This window comes from Octopus sinensis, linkage group LG26 (assembly GCF_006345805.1).
Source record: "Octopus sinensis linkage group LG26, ASM634580v1, whole genome shotgun sequence".
Classification (NCBI taxonomy): Eukaryota; Metazoa; Mollusca; class Cephalopoda; order Octopoda; family Octopodidae; genus Octopus; species Octopus sinensis.
In genome coordinates, this window is record NC_043022.1 from 22,965,825 (window position 1) to 22,986,024 (window position 20,200).

Sequence of the window (20,200 nt, forward strand, 5' to 3'; positions counted from 1 at the left end):
CGATTTTGACTGAAGGCCGGCGAACCAGATGGCTGCACCAGGCTCCAATCTTGATTTGGCAGAATTTCTACAGCTGGGTGCCCTTCCTAACGCCAACCACTCCGAGAGTAAATAATGTGTAGAAATGAAGAGAAGAAATCTCATTGAAATAAAGGTGCCTTTAGAGATAGCATCAACACTGCTCAGACTTGGAAAGAGAAATAGGATGTGCTTCTTGAAGATTGTGAGGATGCTAGTTGGAAGGTGATACATTATTCAAACAAAATTGGCCATAGAGGATTTATAGGAAATAGTATGAGATGGTGATGAGTGTCATTAGAAGTGACTCATTGCAAAACTAATGCCATCATGAAAGATACCTAAGCGAGAGTTGAGAAGGCAAACAATTGGATTTGGTTAAAAGAAGATGGTAAGTAGTTTTTTTCTCAGTAGATTCAAGGCTGGCAAACAGTTGATTAAGCGGTCAAGTGGGATCTCACATCAGTAGAGGGGACTGGTGTGCAATAAAGCTGTTGATAGGAATGCCCTGAAATGATGCACATCTCCTCATGATCCTATAAACCTACTAGAATCACAGCTATTATCTGTTGCACTTGCACCTACATGTTGTTTGCAAGTGAACTCCCTCTCTATATATAGATGTATATATATATATAAATATATATATTCTTTTCTACTCAAGGCACAAGGCCCGAAATTTGTGGGAAGGGAGGCCAGTCGATTAGATTGACCCCAATGCGCAACTGGTACTTAATTTATTGACCCTGAAAGAATGAAAGGCAAAGTCGACCTCAGCAGAATTTGAACTCAGAACACAAGACAGATGAAATACTGCTAAGCATTTTGCCCGGCATGCTAACATTTCTGCCAGCTCACCGCCTTATATATAAATCATCATTATCATCATCATATAAATATATATTAGATATCTATATCTGCAGGTATATATTTATGTACATATGTGTAAATGTATGTATATGTGTACATTCATTAATGTGTATAAATATAGATATATATTTATATATTTACGCATACATATATATATATATATATATTTATATATATTTACGCATACATATATATATATATATATATATATATATATATATATATATATATATATATGCATACACATATAAACGTGTTTGTGTATATATATGTGTGTGTGCGTGCATGTGCATATATATATATGTAAATAAAGGTTGGTGTTAGTATATATAGTTCATATTTTGCTATATGTCTATATATGTATATAACTATAAGTATATATATGTACGAGCATACATGTATGTGTATCTATCTATCTATATACACACAAGCATGCGTGCAGAGAAAGAGAAAAGCATTTTGTAAATTTGAAATTAATGAAAAAGACAACATAAATTTCCATTTTGTGAAATTTTTTTCCATTGTGAAGACTTAGAAACAATTTATCAACACAAAATTTAAAGATTATTTTCGTTAAGGATAAACATGAAACTTTACCATTTTCTGAGACAATCTGTGACAGTGAAGCAAACCCTGGAATAAGTTACTTTGTTTACAGCCAAATTCTTCTTCCTTTCTCATCCTAAGCTTGGCTCCACCAAACCCTCATCTTCTTATCTAATCCTTACATATTCACAAATTTTTAAATTTTATTTCATATACATATATATTTTTTTTTTGCTCTTAAATCCTTGTCAGCTTCATATTGTCACCCTGTTTCTTAATCCTTTCTCTTTCTCTCGCTTTCTCTGTTCCTATTCCCTTTGTCACACACACTCTCTCTCTCTCTCTGAGCATTTCCCTATTTCCTCTGTATCTCCCTCTTTCTCCTTCTCTCTCTGTCTGTCTCTCTGTTCTCCTCCACTCCCCATCTCTCTGTCTCTAATCTACTCTGAAGGGATTATCATAACACACTTTGTTGTCCCTACTATACACAATAATACACACTATATAGAGACGCCATGTATACTGTGTCATGTATGAGTGTATAATACAAAATAAACACCCTCCAAATAGACATGTCGCATTCATATATATTATATATGCTAAGCAATACATACCACAATCTGTATATAAATACAGACACAGTATAAACATACTACATGTATATGATCTATATATATGATATACTTACTAATACTCATTATACATACATACATACATACATACATACACAAACTTGTGTGTGAGTGTATACCTGAGGGGGTGTTGAAAAGTTCCTGGCTTTGAATAAAAGAGAATACAGGAGGATCAGTTAATTATGACTTTATTCAACCTTTTCGTCTCTCGGATTCACACATTTAATGCAGCGGGCCTTCTTTTTTTCTAAGCCCTGTAAAAGAATGTGGAAGATTGGGGCTCCAACTGGGCATTTCACAATACCCTTAAAGCCAGGAACTTTTCAGCAAGCCCTCATATATATATATATATATATATGCATGCATGTATGTGTGCTTATATATGTGTGTGTGTATGGAGGTCCTTTAATATTTAATTGAGTGCACATTAACTAGTTCTGTATGATTTACAAGCAACATACAAATGCAGCCACTAGCACCGCCACCACCACCACATTACAACACCACCACAACCACATCACCAACATCAATAAAACTACAACCACAAAAGTACATCACTAATGAAAATAACAGAACTCCACAATAGTAATAATTTCTAACAAAGATGTCACGTGGGAGAAAGGTTGAGCTGAATTAATTGACCCCAGGATAATTAATTTTACACAGGAAGGATAAAACACAGAGTTCATCTAGGTGTGATTTGAACTCATGGTGTCATAGTGCATATGATACATCTTAAAAATCTAATGATTACAAAATGATGTAACACCTTCTACAGGTAGATCTGTGACTCATCATCTACAACATCCGGAAGTGTGGGCTTACACCTATTGGATTACATATTGGATTATATATATATATAGAGAGAGAGACATATACAAACATATATATATATATATATATATATATATATATACATACATATACAATATACATACACACACACACATATATATATATATACACACACACACATACAGAGAGAGAGACCCAGAGGTGGAGACAGAGAATTGATGTATAAACATCAAAATATACATCCATGAAATAATTGTGAATAATGAAATAATTGTGAATTTTCTGCTTTTCATTCCAAACACACACACACATATATGTACCAGTTGGATTGCATATCTAAACTAACTGAACTGATACATACATATATATATATATACATCCATACACACACACTTGTATTGCGTACATACACCTGTTGGATTAAGTAAACGTATCTGCTGGATTATATTTATATACCTCTTGGATTACATATACCCATACCTGTTGGATTACATATACAATATTGTACTGTTTGTTACATCACACATACTTGCACCTTAATTACTTTATTAAACAATTAGTTATATATATTCTCTAAACTGTATTGTAGTCTGCGTTAGTGTTGGGTACACAATTTTCTTTCCTGTTTTATAACAGGATGTAGATATTTACATTAGAGCTATAGCACTTAGATTTGATTTAAGAGAGTTTTAAACAACAGTGTGTAGTGTGTGTGAGCACGTGTATACTCTTTTACTTGTTTCAGTCATTTGTGGCCATGCTGGTGCACCGCTTCTAGTCAAGCAAATCGACCCCAGGACTTATTCTTTGTAAGCCTAGTACTTATTCTATCGGTCTCTTTTGCCGAACTGCTAAGTTACGGGGATGTAAACACACCAGTATCGGTTGTCAAGTAATGTTGGGGGGGACAAACACAGACACACAAACATACACACCCACCCACACACACACATATATATATATATAAACATATACACGACAGGCTTCTTTCAGTTTCTGTCTACCAGATCCACTCACAAGGCTTTGGTCGGCCCAAGGCTATAGTAGAAGACACTTGCCCAAGGTGCCACGCAGTGGGACTGAACCCGGAACCATGTGGTTGGTAAGCAAGCTACTTACCACACAGCCAAAAAGAAAATAATAAATATGAATGATTTTTCTGGTAATTATTTACCGCTTTAATTACTTTAATGAATAGATGCTTGCAAATTGTTAGATGTTTGTAGAGTTTTTCAAATATATGCAACAGTATCAAGTATTTTTTTTTTATTTCTATTTCTCCTGCAGACAGATAGACAGACAGACAGACACACACACACACACAGGGATAAGGAAGGAGAGTGAGAGGAGTGGGAGGGAGAGAGAGGGAGAAAAGTTATAAGAATTTATAAACTTTTCAGACAATGTGAAGAAAAAATGTTTTTGGAACAATAGATCTAAGAGCAGATAACAAAGCTATAAACACAAGCATGTAAATACTGGGCTGGAAATCCCTTTAGGATAGGAAAAGTTGAAGACTACACACACAAACACATAGTAGGAGACACACTAAATAACTACGTATATATATATATATAGAGAGAGAGAGAGAGAGATACATACACATCAATACACCACAACATAACCACATATATATCACACACATGTATCACAACCTAACTACAGGCATATATTATATACACACATATCAGGACATAACTACTACTACTACTACTACTACTACTACACACACACACACACACACAATGTTTCTGTTTGCACCAAAAGGAAAATGTATTCAATATAGAAAGAGAGTGTAAGAAAAAGATATATATATATATATATATATATATATATATATATATGTATATATGTATGTATGTATAAAAATCAAATAAGGGTAGAAATTGATATTAAGCAATTAAAACCAGTGGCCTAGCATATTTTTTTTTTAATCCAAAGATTAAAAATTTTTATACATTTTCTTGAGAACACATTCTTTGTGGTAAATGGCGAGTTTGGCATCTATTTCTAGCATACAGGCTGTCCACTATTAGTGGTCATTCCTATAAATTTTGTATATATATGTATGTATGTATATATATATATATATATAATATATATATATATATATGCTGGTTCTGAAACTACTCTTTATTTTGATTCAGTTTCATGGAAATCAGTGATTAAACAACTCTGTAACACTGAATTTCATGATCAAATTTATTCACAAAACTGTTGCTTATGAAGGGACAATATATATATGTATATATGGCCACCAGGCCAAAACTTTCAGCTTACTGTTATCACTCTTCTTTTAAAAGCACAATAAATTGTACTTTACAGAAAGTGATGAGTAATCTGTCGGTTTAATAGAAAATTATTTTTTTATTATAATCTCAACATAAAAACAAATATATATATATATATATATATATAATATATATATATAAGTTTGGTATGTGGCAAAGCAAATTTTTTTGCTGAACCTTAATTATATAAAGTAATGTTTAAGTTTACCATAAATGGTCCTTTTTACATACTGAATACTGCTTGGTAAAATTATTAATTACTAATTAATTAATTTTACCCTTTATTATTATTCATTATATTATATATATATATATATATATATATTATATAATATATATATATATATATACACACACATATACATATATATACATACAACACACACACATATACACATACAAACACACACACATATACACACACATATAGATAGATAGATAGATAGATAGATAGATAGATAGATAGAGATAGTCACACATACATATATGTATCTTTGCATGTATGTATGTGCAAGGAGAGAGACCCATTTTTAATATTATTATCAGCACAACATTCCATTTTATTGGACCTTTGCATGTCTCTAAGGGCTCATTTTTAAGGGCCCACCTCACGTGTACTGCGACCATTCAGTGGCTGTGTGAATGTGGGGGTTGGATCCCCACACGCCATCACCGATTTCACCATCCAGGTTACAAAGACATAGTCCTGTCCCCTCTCTTCCGATATGGCACAAATATGGAAATGTTTATCTTCAAATGTTGTAAAAAGGTGACTTCAACTTTTTCCTTTTCTTTTGCATCTTTCATAATATTTTTTATCATTTACTTGTTGAAACTGAAATTGCTGGCCTTGTGCCAAAATTTGAAACCATTATAATTTCCTCCACATTAGCAAAGGCGGAGATATTGTTTTTAGTCATGTTTGTTTGTCTGTCTGTGGACAAGATATCTCAAGAACTGCTGGATGGATTCTGATGAAACTTTCAGGGATGTTTGGCCTCATGACTGGCACAAACTGATTAGATTTTGAGATTGATCCAGTACCGGACAAGGATTCTGGATTATTTTTCCGGTTTCTTTATTTAACTTTTGAGAGCAGTCGGTTTTATCTTTAGTATTCTCATTTGTGAGAGCAGTCGAGTTTATTTCAGATATTGTCATTTTAAAAATCATCCCTGGCTAATCGTTGAAAGGACATTGATGTTGCCTTGGTGGAGGTTTGCACTCTCTAAGTGCTCTTGTTGTTGTTATTATCATTATTATTATTATTAAAAGGAAATATAAAAGGAGAAAGGGGCTCACTACCCCACTTTAGACCAGGCTCCCGTGGCTTTTATGGGTATTTCCACGGGTAACCTTTCAAAGCGCCTCCCCCTATTGGGAGTTTTAATTGTTACTTACATTTCGTTGTTATCCTGCTTTTATACACGGACCTTTTTTCAAACGGACAAAACCATTTGTAACTTTCGTCCTGTGTTTTGTCCCTTTATGTTTTAATTGATTTTTGTTAGCCCTTGTGGCCAATAAACAAATTATTATTATTATTATTATTAAATGAGGCAAATCATTGGCTCACCAGGCAAAATGCTTTACATGTTTACATGCGTTTAAATTCCGCTGAGGTCAACTTTGCTTTTCATCTTTTCAGGGTCAATGAAAGAAGTACCAGTTATGCACTGGAATCAATGTAATCAACTAGCCCCCTCCTCTCAATTTCAGGCGGTGTGTCTATAGTAGAAATGGGGTGAGATGGCTGAATCATTAGCATGCTGGGCGAAATGCTAAATGGCATTTCATCCATCTTTGCGTTCTGAGTTCAAATTCCACTGTGGTCGACTTTGCCTTTCATCCTTTTGGGCCAATAAAATAAAGTACCAGTCCAGCACTGGGGTCAATGTAATTGCTGGCCTTGTGCCAAAATTTGAAATCATCATCATCATTATTATTATTATTATCATCATTATCATTATTTTTGCTATTTTCCTGATCATCATCATCATTGCCAGAATCGGTGAAGCATCAGATAAAATATCAAGTGTAGGTTGACGGATGTTATCAGTGTATATAACACGTGTGTGTGTGTGTGTGTGTGTGTGTGTGTGTGTGTGTGTGTGTGTGTGTGTGTGGTTGTGTGTATTCCAGTTCGTGTCTGTCATTCACTGAGGCATATGTTTACCATTATTAGACAGACTTCGTCAAGGGTGACTGCACCTGTGACACAGACTGTGATGGTTAAGATAGATCACCATCTTTTTGTTTCGGTTTTGCATCCCTGCTGTCCTAGCATGTGTTCTGTTGTGTCTGGCATCGGTGGAAACACTGTGTACCAATTTAGCTCATACCATTAGAAAGGGAGAGACTGGGATGGGGGGCCACACAAACTTACTTTGTCTAAAATGTCATTTACTCAAGTTGTGCAGTGGCAACACAAATGTCTTTGTGTTTTTTTTTTTGCTTTTATATTTTACAGAGCAGTTATGCATTGTTCTTGATGGGATAGTCCCTTGTGTGTGTGTGTGTGTGTGTGTGTGTTTATGTATGCATGTGTATGAATATATGTGTAAATATATATGTGTGTGTGTGTGTGTGTTTATGTTGTGTCTCTCCTGTATATATGTATGTGTGTGTGTTTCTGTGTATATACGTGTATGTGCATGTGTGTCTATGCATAAATAGTATATGTCTGGGTATATATATATATATATGTGTGTGTGTGTGTGTGTATACGTGTGTGTATGTTGTGACTCTTCTGTATATATATGTGTGTGCATGTGTTTCTGTATATATACGTGTATGTGCATGTGTGTCTACGTATAAATGGTATATGTGTGTGTGTTTATGTATGTATGTGTATGAATATATGTGTAAATATATATGTGTGTATGTTGTGTCTCTTCTGTATATGTGTGTGTGTGTGTGTTTCTGTATATATACAGGTATGTGCATGTGTGTCTATGTATAAATGGCGTGTGTGTCTACGTACAAATGGTATATGGTTGATCCCCATAACCATTCAATGTTTAAAAACTAGTTTTATAGAAACGTCTTTCAAAATTCCTATTTTGTTTTTCACACATTGAACTATGAGAAAGAAACCTAGCTGTTTCTTGCAATACATACTAATACATACATCTAAAGCAAAATTTCTTCAGATTCTCAACCATTTTCTATCTATGGATCCTTTTCATTACTACTTTATTCTGGTGGAAACCTCTTTCAAAACTACTATCTTATTTTTCACCCATCACCTTGTGAAGGTTGAATTATGTAAAATGTTATAGAAAGAAGTGTAGCTATTTCTCTAACCAAAATATACATCTTAAGCAAAATTTTTCCAGAGACCCTTAAAACAACAAATACTGTTGTGGCTTCCCAATTTACTATTTTGCTGTGTGGACCCCCAAAATCTTATATGGGCCCTCAAGGTCCATGTGGACCCTGGTGGAGAACCACTGCCCTATAGCTTCTCATCTGAGCTTCAGACTGAAGAGCAGCTTTATATACAAGTGTGTGTGTGTGTGTGTGTGTGTGTGTGTGCATGTGTGTGTGTGTGTTTGTGTGTATCAATTGGCTTTGAACATGGTCAGTGGTTCCCCTACCCTAACAATATAGTTATACAGTTGTAAACCTTTCCAGAGAAACAAAAATACTAAACCTTCAACTTATTCTATCATTTCAGATACGAGGTAGCATCTACAACCCTGGCTGGGAATATGATGCCAACGCCCTGGAGTTTTGTCATCACCGGGACCTCAATGTACAATCTAGACCCTTTGCAACATACAAGGTACTTATGGCCTTTTCAAACATCTTCAATGATTGTTGTACATCTGTTTAAGAAGTATTACATGAGAGTATTTTATTAATTCAGACTCTGTGAAACTGTTGTGGTTTCTTTAACATGTGTTTGTAACATCTGTATGTGTATATGTGTATATATACCGTAAATCCTCGAGTATAGTCCACCCTTGAGTATAATATGCAGGGGATTTTTAGGGGGCTGTACCTCTGAAAAACCTAAACCTTGTGTATAATATGCACCCCTTCTCTAACTTGAGTCAAGGAGGTCTATAGCATCCTTGGTTTGCAAGAATGTATATGGTAATGTCCTTTATTATTATTGTATATATAACATAATGCAAACGTGTAGCTTTTTTGTGCATTTTGTTTGCAGAAAATAAAGAAATAACAGTAATAACGTTTAATAAATGTTGCTTACTGCAAGTTATGGATGATTCTTTTATGACTTCATTGCTTCAGGCTTAGCTTAAGGTATTTTCTCGCCCGACATCACAAAATGCGTCTGAATAAACATTGCCAGACAGCAAATAGAGACTCGGACATTGCTTAGAAAATATTTTTCATTTTTAACGCACTAGGGATTTTGACCTTTAAATTTTGGGGAAAAAATGCGGATTATACTTGAGGATTTACAGCATATATATGTAACAAACATGCACCCACAGACACAGACAGACAGAGACAGAAAACTAAATAGACAGAAAGACAGACAGACAGACTAAAAGATAGACAAAAAGACAGGCAGACATGCATACAGACTGACAGAGAGACAGAAAGATAGATAGATAAAGAGAAAGAGGGACAAGTGACAGATAATCAGACAAGTAGATAGAGAGATAGACAAACTCAGATTGTTTGATTGAGAGATCAGATAGACAAACATATCTTACTTAAATGTATTGAAAATGCAAATATATTAATAAAATGCAGAGAGTTTTTTGTTTTATACATAGATATTTACATAGTGTGACATACTATTCGTTACAATTCATTGTAATGAATAATTTTAAGCTTCATACTTTTTTGAAGTGTTTCTATTGAACTCTGTGACCATGCCTTCAAAAGATTACCTCTCACACACACATACACACACACAATTCTGTTTTCCAATTTTCTTTCTCTCTCTCTCTCTCTCTCCCTTCTCTCGTTCTTCTCTGAAAAATAAAATAAAATTTTTCACATTCATGTAAGAGTGTGATCGTTGACAGAGTGGCTATTCGTGTATGATCATTACCAGCGTCGCCTTACTGGCACTTATGCCTCTGCTAGTAGGGTGCCAAGAGCACCATCTGATCGTGATCGTTGCCAGAGCAGCCAACTGGCTTCCGTACCCGTGGCACATAAAAGGGCACCGTTTGAGTGTGATCGTTACCAATGTCGCTTCACTGGCACGTGTAAAAAGATTCGAGCGAGGTCATTGCCAGTACTGCCTGACTGGCTCCTGTGCCGGTGGCATGTAAAAAGCACCCACTACGCTCTCGGAGTGGTTGGCGTTAGGAAGGGCATCCAGCTGTAGAAACTCTGCCAGATCAAGACTGGAGACTGGTGAAGCCATCTGGTTTGCCAGCGCTCAGTCAAAATCGTCCAACCCATGCTAGCATGGAAAGTGGACGTTAAACGATAATGATGATGATGTAGGTGTCACATGTGTGTGTGTGTGTGTGTGTGTGTGTGCACGCACGTGCATGTACAAAGATGTGGTCAGTTAAGTGAGAGATGGCAGGGGTCTACCAAGGCTCAGTGTTTAGTCCTTTCCTATTCATCAAGGTCTTACTGGCTATCTTAAAGGAATTTAAGATTATCTATATGCTCATGATTTAGCTTTTATAGCTGAATCTATTGTAAAATTAGAGAAGAAACTCCAGACATGGAAGCAAAGCCAAGAATGGAGAGGTCTCAAAATAAATTTAGTAAGGACTTAGATTTTAGTGAGTAGGAAAGAAGGTAGGACGCTGGCTGGCTGGCCGGTCGGTCGGTCGGTTAGTTGGTTGGTTGGTTGGTTGGTTGCTTGGCTGGTTTGTTTGGTTGGTTTGTTGGTTGGTTGGTTGGTTGGTTGGTTGGTTGATTTGTTGGTTGGTTGGTTGGTTGGTTGGTTGGTTTGTTGGTTGGTTGGTTGGTTTGTTGGTTGGTTGGTTGGTTGGTTGGTTGGTTGGTTGGTTGGTTGGTTGGTTGGTTGGTTTGTTGGTTGGTTGGTTGGTTGGTTGGTTGGTTGGTTTATTGGTTGCTTGGCTGGCTGGCTGCATGTGTGTGTATTGATATTGATATGCATACTGACATGTTTTATGTTTGATCTTTTCTGACAGGACTTTGAAAGATCTGGTGTTTTCGCAGCCCAAAATGACCTGGAACAGATTCAGAAGGTGGAGGAAGACCTTCTCTACAGCACTTTCAGGCGCAACCGAGAGAAGAAAATCAAGAAACTGGAAGCAGATTTACAGCAGGAGAAGGAGAAATCGGTGATGGAATTGGTGAACGGATTCGAGAGAATCGTCTCGCAGAATTCGTCACAAAGCAGGCTAGAGGAGGAGACGAAGAAACTCGAAGAGGAATATAGCATGAAAAAACAATCAATGATGAAAGACTTGTTAGAAACGATGACGAGTGAGGAAAGAGCTCAGGTGGCACAACTTATTGATAAACACAGTCAACAAATGTTGGCGTTAATCACAGAGAAACTGTCTTTGAAACAGGTGTGTGTTATGGAGACTTTTGTCATTTTGTTGTTGTTGTTGTTGTTGTGGGTGATGTAGCCTAGGGATGCAGTAAAGTGACTTCACATCATTTATTTACACTGTCATCATCACTAGCACCACTACTATCACCGTTATCATCACCATCACTATCGTTGTCATCATCATTACTACTCTCATCACTATCATTTGTCACCATCATCGTTATCATCATCATCATCACCACCATCACCAGCACCACCACTACCATCATCAACATTACCACTCCCATCACCACCACCACAACCACCATCACTAACATTACCATCATGATCACTGCCATCATCATCACCATTGTCATTGCTTCATCATCATCATCATCATCACCACAGCCATCACCACCACCACTACCATTATCATTGCTACTCTCATTATTATTTTCACCTAAATGGCGGTGCCCCAGCATGGCCACAGCTCATAAGCTGAAACTAGAATCAATCAATCAAAACCTGCATCATCATCATCATCATCACCACCACCACCACTGTTATCACTATCATCATCATCATCACTACTCTCATCACCACTACCACCACTGTCATCATCATCACGACCTCTTTCACCATTACCACTCTCATCACTACCATCATTTTACACCCACTCTTCTGTAGTTGCAAAGGTTGACCATCCCTGTCCCGACCTTCACCTGTTTCCAAGCAAGGAAATATTTCCCCCATTAGTCGAACATGTTTTCACAGCATGGCCACAGTCAAATGACTGAAACAAGTAAAAGAGAAAAAAAAAAAGAGAATATAAACATACACTTCAAACACATGGCTGCAGTTTCACTCCCATTGCATGGCACCTTAGGCTTTTCTAAGTTGAAATGCTTCTGGAACCTAACTTTTTCATTACAATCAACACCTTTCTCTTTTCTTTGATACAATTAAAAGAGTAAGGGTAAAGAGTAAAGACGTCTTTCAGTCAAAAGTGACCATGGGATTGCACCTAGAAACAAGGTTGTTTATGGAAGACCAACAGTCGCTCATGCATACCAGCCTCCCTCTCCATGCCACTGATGTCATCCAAGGGAAAGGCAAAGGCCAATACAGCTTGGCACTAGTGACATCACTAACCATTTCTACAGCTGAGTGAACTGGAGCAAAGTGAAATAAAATATCTTGCTTATGAACACAACACACAGCTAGGTCCAGGAATTGAACTCACTACCTCATGTTTGTGAGCCAGATGCTCTAACCACTGAGCTATGCACCTTCATTGGTGATACAATTAGACCCTGTGATATAGTGAGAGTATAGTTGGGGACGGTAGTAAGGAAGGGATCATTTAATTAAATTTTCACCTTAGCCTTTGGAAATTGGCCCCTGCGACTTATTAAAGGAAGTACTTATTTCCTTTATCCAATCTTTTTTTGTTCTCTTGAAAGACTTTCACAAAGACCAGGCTGTCTGAGAGCACGTAGTGAGGATTCTTGAATTATCTTCCATTCCTCTCCTCAAACACGCACCCCTTCCTTTCCGTCCCCATCCCCCCCATCTCTCTTTCTCTTGCCTTCTCATCTCCAACCTACCTGTTTCTACATAATCTCAAATAGCTGATTGGATGATTAACTGAGCTGTCAGCAGGTGCAACTATTAGCCATGATGCGAAGATTGGATGACGGTGATGTCGGCGGCGAGTGATTCAGTGATTCAGAGCAGCTGAAAGCCAGTCTGCTAGACTTTGGCACGCTGGCATGATGGCACCAAACAAATGGTTGAAATTACATTCCAGTCGCAGACCGGAACTAGTCTTGCTTCCATGCTCAAAGACATTGTTGCTAAGCAACGCGATTTATTGTTCTGACTATAGGTTCTCATCAAGAATCATGTGGTATGTGTGTAAATGTTGGCTGCAGAGAATCTTATAGCAGCTCTATCTGTGTGAGTGTGTATAGTTGTGTATATATATATATATATATATATATATACACACACACATATATATATAGGCATACACATACATATAGACTTGTTACATATGTATATAATATATATATATAAATACATTTACATATTTATGCATACATACATATGTGTATGTGTATATATATGTAACTAGTTTGATAAGTGCCAACACATGATACTCTCAGCCCTTGAGTCACCCTGTTGCTTCTGCTAAACATTAATAAAAATGTATGTACATATATGAGTGTGTATATACATACATGGATATATATATATAAATATATATATATACATAAATATATATGTATGTGCATGTATGTATATATATATATATATGTATGTATGTATATATATATAATATATGTATGTATGTGTTTATACATATATATATATATACACATACAGACACATATACATACATTATATAATGTATGTATATGTATATATATATATGTGTGTATGTATGTATGTATGTATGTATGTACATATATATATGATATGGCAATGTGACAATTTGATAAAGGGTTGATTAAAAAAATGTACCCACAAATAAAAAGATTGCTATACACAATCGTATTTGTGGCTTAGGTCAAATTTAGGAATTGTTGTTGTTGTTGTTATTAATGTTATCATCACCATATTATCATCATTACTGTTATTACTATTTTTCATCACTATTTTCATCATTTTTCTTTTTTATTGCTATTACTATTATTATCATTATGATGATTCACATAAAATGATTTTCAGTACTTGATACAACCTTTTATCATTGGCCCTGATTTATCAACAATACCCATCTATGTGGCTTTGTGCCAGGGATAGAAATCATCGTCAGAATCATTAGAGCATTGGATTTTAAAATATTTTACAAATAGGTATCCTATTTCTTTTTGTTCTGAATTCAAATGCTGCAGAGGTCAACTTTGCCTTTGATTTTCTCAGGGTTGATAAAATAAGTACCAGTCATGTACTGGGGCTGATGTATCAGCTTCCTCTCTTCTCAGTAACTACTGGTCCACTGCCTAAATCTGAAACAATCATTATAATTCTTCTTCTTATTATTATTATTGTTATTATTATTACAGTGGTGAGCTGGCAGAATCGTTAGCACACTGGACGAAATATTGGGTTGTCCGGAAAGTTCATGCCGATTTATAGTAGCTTACCTTTCGACTTATTTTAGAACATGGTTGAGTCCATAAAATAGGATTTGACTACACCTCCATTGAGAGCATAGTTTAAGCTATCTTTTCATGGAAGAAGGTTTATGTTCCTATAACCTGTGTTAATTCTGTAACCATTTAAAATGGAAGATAAGAAAGTTCATTTTCGGTATTGATGCTTTGGGAACCAGACAAAAATTGCTGCAGCTTGGCTGGGATGTGTTACCCCACCCTCCATATTCACCAGATACTGCTCCTTCAGATTTCCACTTATTCAGGTCTCTGCAGAATAGTCTTAATGGTAAAAATCTCAATTACTTGGATGACATAAAAAGATACCTTGATGAATTCTTTGCCATGAAACCACCTCAATTCTGGGAAGAGGTTATTTTCAAGTTAAAGGTAAGATGGAGACGCATTGTGCAACAAAATGGTTCATATTTGGTTGATTAAAAATGTAATGGCAAGTATTTATTGAGCTTTTTCTTTCCTTTAAAATTTGGCACGAACTTTCCGGACAACCCAATACTTAATGGTATTTCACCCGTCACTGTGTATTGAGTTCAAATTCTACTGAGGTCGACTTTGCTTATCATCCTTTGAGGGTCGATGAAAGAAGTACCAGCTGAGCACTAGGATCAATGTAATCGACTAGTCCTCTCCCCCCAAATCTCGGGCCTTGTGCCTATAGTAGAAAGGATTATTATTATTATTATTATTATTATTAAGGTAGTGAGCTGGAAGAATTATTAGCATGTTGGACAAAATGCTTAGTGGTATTTCGTCTGTCTTTATGTTCTGAGTTCAAATTCTGACAAGGTTGATTTGCCTCTCATCTTTTCGGGGTTGATAAATTAAGTACCAATGAACTTCTGGGGTCAATGTAATTGACTTGTCCTCTCCCCTAAAATTTCATGCTTTGTGCCTTTAGTAGAAAAGATTATTATTATTATTACGTCACACAAAATGCTCAATGGCATTATGTCCGTCTTTGCATTCTTTCTCCCTTATTGCATACCTTGTTGTCAGCTGGGCATGCTATAGCTATGATCCAGCATAGTTTGTTTTCTTTCTCAATTAAGACTATGTCTGGCTTCCTATTCTCTATTATCATTATTATTATTATTATTATTATTATAGAAGACGTTGCACAGTATCCAATATTGTGATTTTGTGGATTGAAGATATTGTGTGTACCAGAGATGTGTACTTGCCGTCAAGTCACAAAAAGGATCTCAAACAGACAGTACTTTAGGCAGTATGTGTCCAGTTCCGAGTAAAGCTGATTTTTACCATGCATCAAGATTTTAGGGTATTTCTAAAGTGTCCATATGTTTCTTCAGGTTGGGTTGTATTGAACCCAATGCTCCAATGACATCAGGAACAACCGTTATGTTTGACTCTCAGTTTTCATTTTGGTGACCTTAATTTTCATCTTGGCGATTTCATTATTTGTATGTTTGTGAGAGATTGTTGATTTATTGTGTGCTTATATATATATTATATATAATTATATAAATTCTATTTTATTTGAAGGATAAAAAGTCAGATTCCGGGGAAGGAAGTGAGGAAGAAGGAGTTGATTTGACCCGGCCGCCTAGTCCCAGACCTCCTGAATTTCGGAAGTCACATCTCTACGACAGTCCTAAAGTATTTGAACAGATAGACAATCATGTATATGCTGTAAGTGCTCTTTATGACATTGAACTGTAAATTGTTTATCATTATCATCATAGGCGTTGGAGTGGCTGTGTGGTAAGTAGCTTGCTCACCAACCACATGGTTCCAGGTTCAGTCCCATTGCATGGCACCTTGGGCTAGTTTCTTCTACTATAGCCTCGGGCCGACCAAAGCCTTGTGAGTGGATTTGTAGACGGAAACTGAAAGAAGCCCATTGTATATATGAATATATATATATATATATGTGTGTTTGTGTTTGTCCCCCTAACATCGCTTGACAACCAATGCTGGTGTGTTTACGTCCTCGTAACTTAGCGGTTCGGCAAAAAAGAGACCGATAAAATAAGTACTAGGCTTACAAAGAATAAGTCCTGGGTTTGATTTGATCGACTAAAGGCGGTGCTCCAGTATGGCCACAGTCACATGACTGAAACAAGTAAAAGAGTATGGTTTTAACTTTCACATTTCCATGTTTGCTTGGGTCAGGTGGAATTTATGGAGGTAGGTTTTTCTATGGCCAAATGCCCTTCCTGTCACCAATCTTTACCTGTTTCCAAACAAAGTAATATTTCCCCCCTACCGGACATTGTTATGCAGAATATTGGAAATGAATGATATTCATTAATAACAATCATGAGATGTCAAGACAAGGAAACACAAACATACACTTACATACACACAAACATATGTATGCATGTGTGATTAGTCATATATATATATATATATATATATATATACGATATAGAGTATATTTAAACACATGAGGAATCCACTTATAGGGATTCTACATGTTAGAAAGAACAGCTAGGTTCTATAACCTAGCTGTTCTTTATAGCGTGTAGAATCCCTATTAGTGGATTCCTTATGTGTTTAAATATACACTATATACACTATATCATATGACTAATATATAATATTAGGGAGTATAACTCCAAACTTACAGTTCACAATATAAATATATAATATATATAAACTAGAGAAAAACCACTATTATGCAATTCAAACAATGATAGACATAAACCAAATCATAAATTTAAAAAAAATATATATATATATTTTTTTTAAAACATATAACTAGATCACAAAAAGTATAAAAATGAATAATCAATATATAATAAGTAATTTGCCTTTCATCCTTTCGAGGTCAATAAATAAAGTATCAGTTTCGCACTGGGGTCGATGTAATCGACTTAATCCGTTTGTCTCTCCTTGTTTGTCCTCTCTATGTTTAGCCCCTTGTGGGCAATAAAGAAATATATATATATATATATATATTCTTTTGATGTCTGTCATAGGTTAACATTGTTCCTGTTCAGCAACCATCTTTGGCAGGCTCACATGTGTGCTACAAGGCCTGCTTTTGATCTGCTGCAGTGATGACAACTACCACATGTGAAGCTACATGAATGCAACAGAGAAGGGGTGCCCCTCATGAGCTCTTGTGTGTTCTCTCTGTTTCTCCTCAATGGCTGGAATTATGAACTTCAGTGATTGGAACTATTCATTGCACCGCAGGGCCTTCTCCTCTTGGTTGTCTGGGGTGATGCCAGAAATCTTCATATAATAAATACCACTCATATATTAGTAGCAATTCCATCTATTATACCCCACCTTGCCCACATTACAAATTTATAACAATATATTCTTAGCTTTGTCCCATTATTGAAGAATGGGTCTTGTGATTCATTATTCTCATCTCTAAGCAATAATGTCTGTTAATTTCCTCCAGACGTCTCCTTAATCCTTTTGAAGATTAAGCTTTCAGACATTTCTCCACTGAACAATCTATAACCATTTCTTTCAAATACAAAAGAGAATAAAGATGTTACGAGTTAAAACTCAGTACAAATAACAATTGATCATCAACAGTTAAGGGTGTGTATGTGTTTACATATATATATATATATATATATATATATACACACACACATATATATATATGTATGTATATATACATCATCATAATCGTTTAACATCTGCTTTCCATGCTGGCATGGGTTGGACAGTTTGACTGAGGACTGGTGAGCCAGAGGCTGCACCAGGCTCAATCTGGTCTGGCAAAGCTTCTACAGCTGGATGCCCTTCCTAATGCCAACCACTCCGAGAGTATAGTGGATGCTTTTTATGCAACACCGGCACGAAGGCCAATCAGGTGGTTCTGGCAGTGACCACCCTTACACTCAAAAGGTGTTTTTACGTGCTACCTGCACAGGAGCCAGTCTGGTAGCACTGGCAATGATCACGCTCGAATGTTGTTTTTCACGAGCCACCGGCACATGTGCCGGTATGGTGACGCTGGTACCAGTGAAGCACTGGGGTCAATGTAACCAACATAAAGACTCCTGGATAAGGGTATAAAAACTGCACTCCTCTGCCATGCAGGCTAGATGCCTTATCCCTCCTAAGTATGAAAGGGTGTGACAGAGTAGACTCATTCAACCAGTTTGGTCTCAAGTTCAAGTTCATGGCCACTGCATTAGCCCATGGTTGGCGGAGAGAACATGCTGTGGCCATCAACCTGCAGTGGACTGAACATGGACAATCCAATCCAATATCACTAATGAATAAACGCGATGTTCCATTTATTCTTTTCTTTTTTCTTTTGAAGGTGGCACAAAAAGAACATTCAACATTCACAGAACTGGTTCGAGACCTCACCAGAAACTGTCACAATGAACTGGAAAAGACGCGGTAAGTGGTTGTTATATATTTTAACCCCTGGTCGTACCATTTTAGAAAGCCACAAATATGTTTGTTTGGTTTGTGTGTATGTATGTATCTCTGAGTATGTCTGCCTGTTCATGTATGTATGTGTTTATGTGTGCGTGTGTTTATTTGTATGTTTGTGCATGTCTGTGAGTATATAGATGTGTCTATGTCAGTGTGCCAGCATATGCATGTATATGTGTTTCTCTGTGTGTGTGTGTATAACTACTTGTATGCATATAGCTGTGTATATTGTACATATGTGTCTGTGTATATTGCCTGTGTATGTATTGTGTTTCTACCCGGCTTGATCCATTCAAAAACAGCCTATACCACATAACTCATGTCTGTATCTATCCTCTCCTTACAGGGCACTATATCGGTGGGTGACATGGAAGGATTTAAACAAGCTACAGATTGATGAATCTGTGAATCCCGATTCTCCATATGGTCTCCTGCGTGGTATTAAATTAGGGACTGAAACGTACCATGATTTATTCAAGCGGTTAGGCAGGTAAGGACATCATGCAAACATCAATGTAATATCAATGATACTGAGAGAAAATCAGACTTCATGTGATTCTGCTAAGTTCTCATTCCATGAGGGTCTACTTTCCCTGCTTTCATTCTTTAAGGGTTACAAAAATGAGTACCAGGCATGTAATGGTATTGATCCACTCAACCCTTTCTCTTTCTCTTGCTAAATATTATGTAACCTGGAATCCACCCATGGTGATCAGGCAGAAGTGTTACCACAGGTGGTAAAATGCTTAACAGCATTTTGTCCATATTCTGGGTTCAAATTCTACTGAGGTCAACTTTGCCTTTCATCTTTTCACAGTCAATAAATTAGTTACCAGTTAAGCACTGGCATTGAGTGAAGGCACATGGATCAGTGGTTAGACCGTCAGGCTCACAATCATGAGGTAGTGAGTTCAATGCCAAGCTGTATCAGCCTTTGCCTTTCCCTTGGATAACATTGGTGGTGTGGCGAGGAGAGGCTGATATGCAAGGGCGACTGTTGGTCTTCCATAAACAACCTTGCCTGGACTTGTGCCT

The 20,200-nt window shown here is 36.5% G+C and overlaps 1 protein-coding gene and 1 long non-coding RNA gene across 3 annotated transcripts in view; one reads left to right on the forward strand and one right to left on the reverse strand.

Moving 5' to 3' along the window:
- LOC115224903 (hillarin-like) overlaps positions 1-20,200 on the forward strand; it is a 117,025-nt gene that overhangs the window by 94,118 nt on the left and 2,707 nt on the right. Inside the window, exons 1-6 of one of the 2 annotated variants that reach the window (XM_036513579.1) lie at positions 5,679-5,921; positions 8,832-8,939; positions 11,257-11,643; positions 16,292-16,438; positions 19,044-19,126; positions 19,512-19,655. In XM_036513579.1, coding sequence (XP_036369472.1) covers positions 5,889-5,921; positions 8,832-8,939; positions 11,257-11,643; positions 16,292-16,438; positions 19,044-19,126; positions 19,512-19,655 — 902 coding nt within the window. In that variant the 5' untranslated portion in view covers positions 5,679-5,888. Of the gene's footprint in view, positions 1-5,678; positions 5,922-8,831; positions 8,940-11,256; positions 11,644-16,291; positions 16,439-19,043; positions 19,127-19,511; positions 19,656-20,200 lie in introns of those variants that run through there. The other variant, XM_029795863.2, reaches the window with a different exon arrangement.
- The window catches only part of LOC118767991, a 17,657-nt gene continuing 5,768 nt past the window's right edge, over positions 8,312-20,200 (reverse strand). The window contains exons 2-3 of the long non-coding RNA XR_005003912.1: positions 16,736-16,738; positions 8,312-8,332 (exon numbers count right to left, since the gene is read on the reverse strand). This is a non-coding gene — a long non-coding RNA (uncharacterized LOC118767991). The remainder of the gene's footprint in view (positions 8,333-16,735; positions 16,739-20,200) is intronic.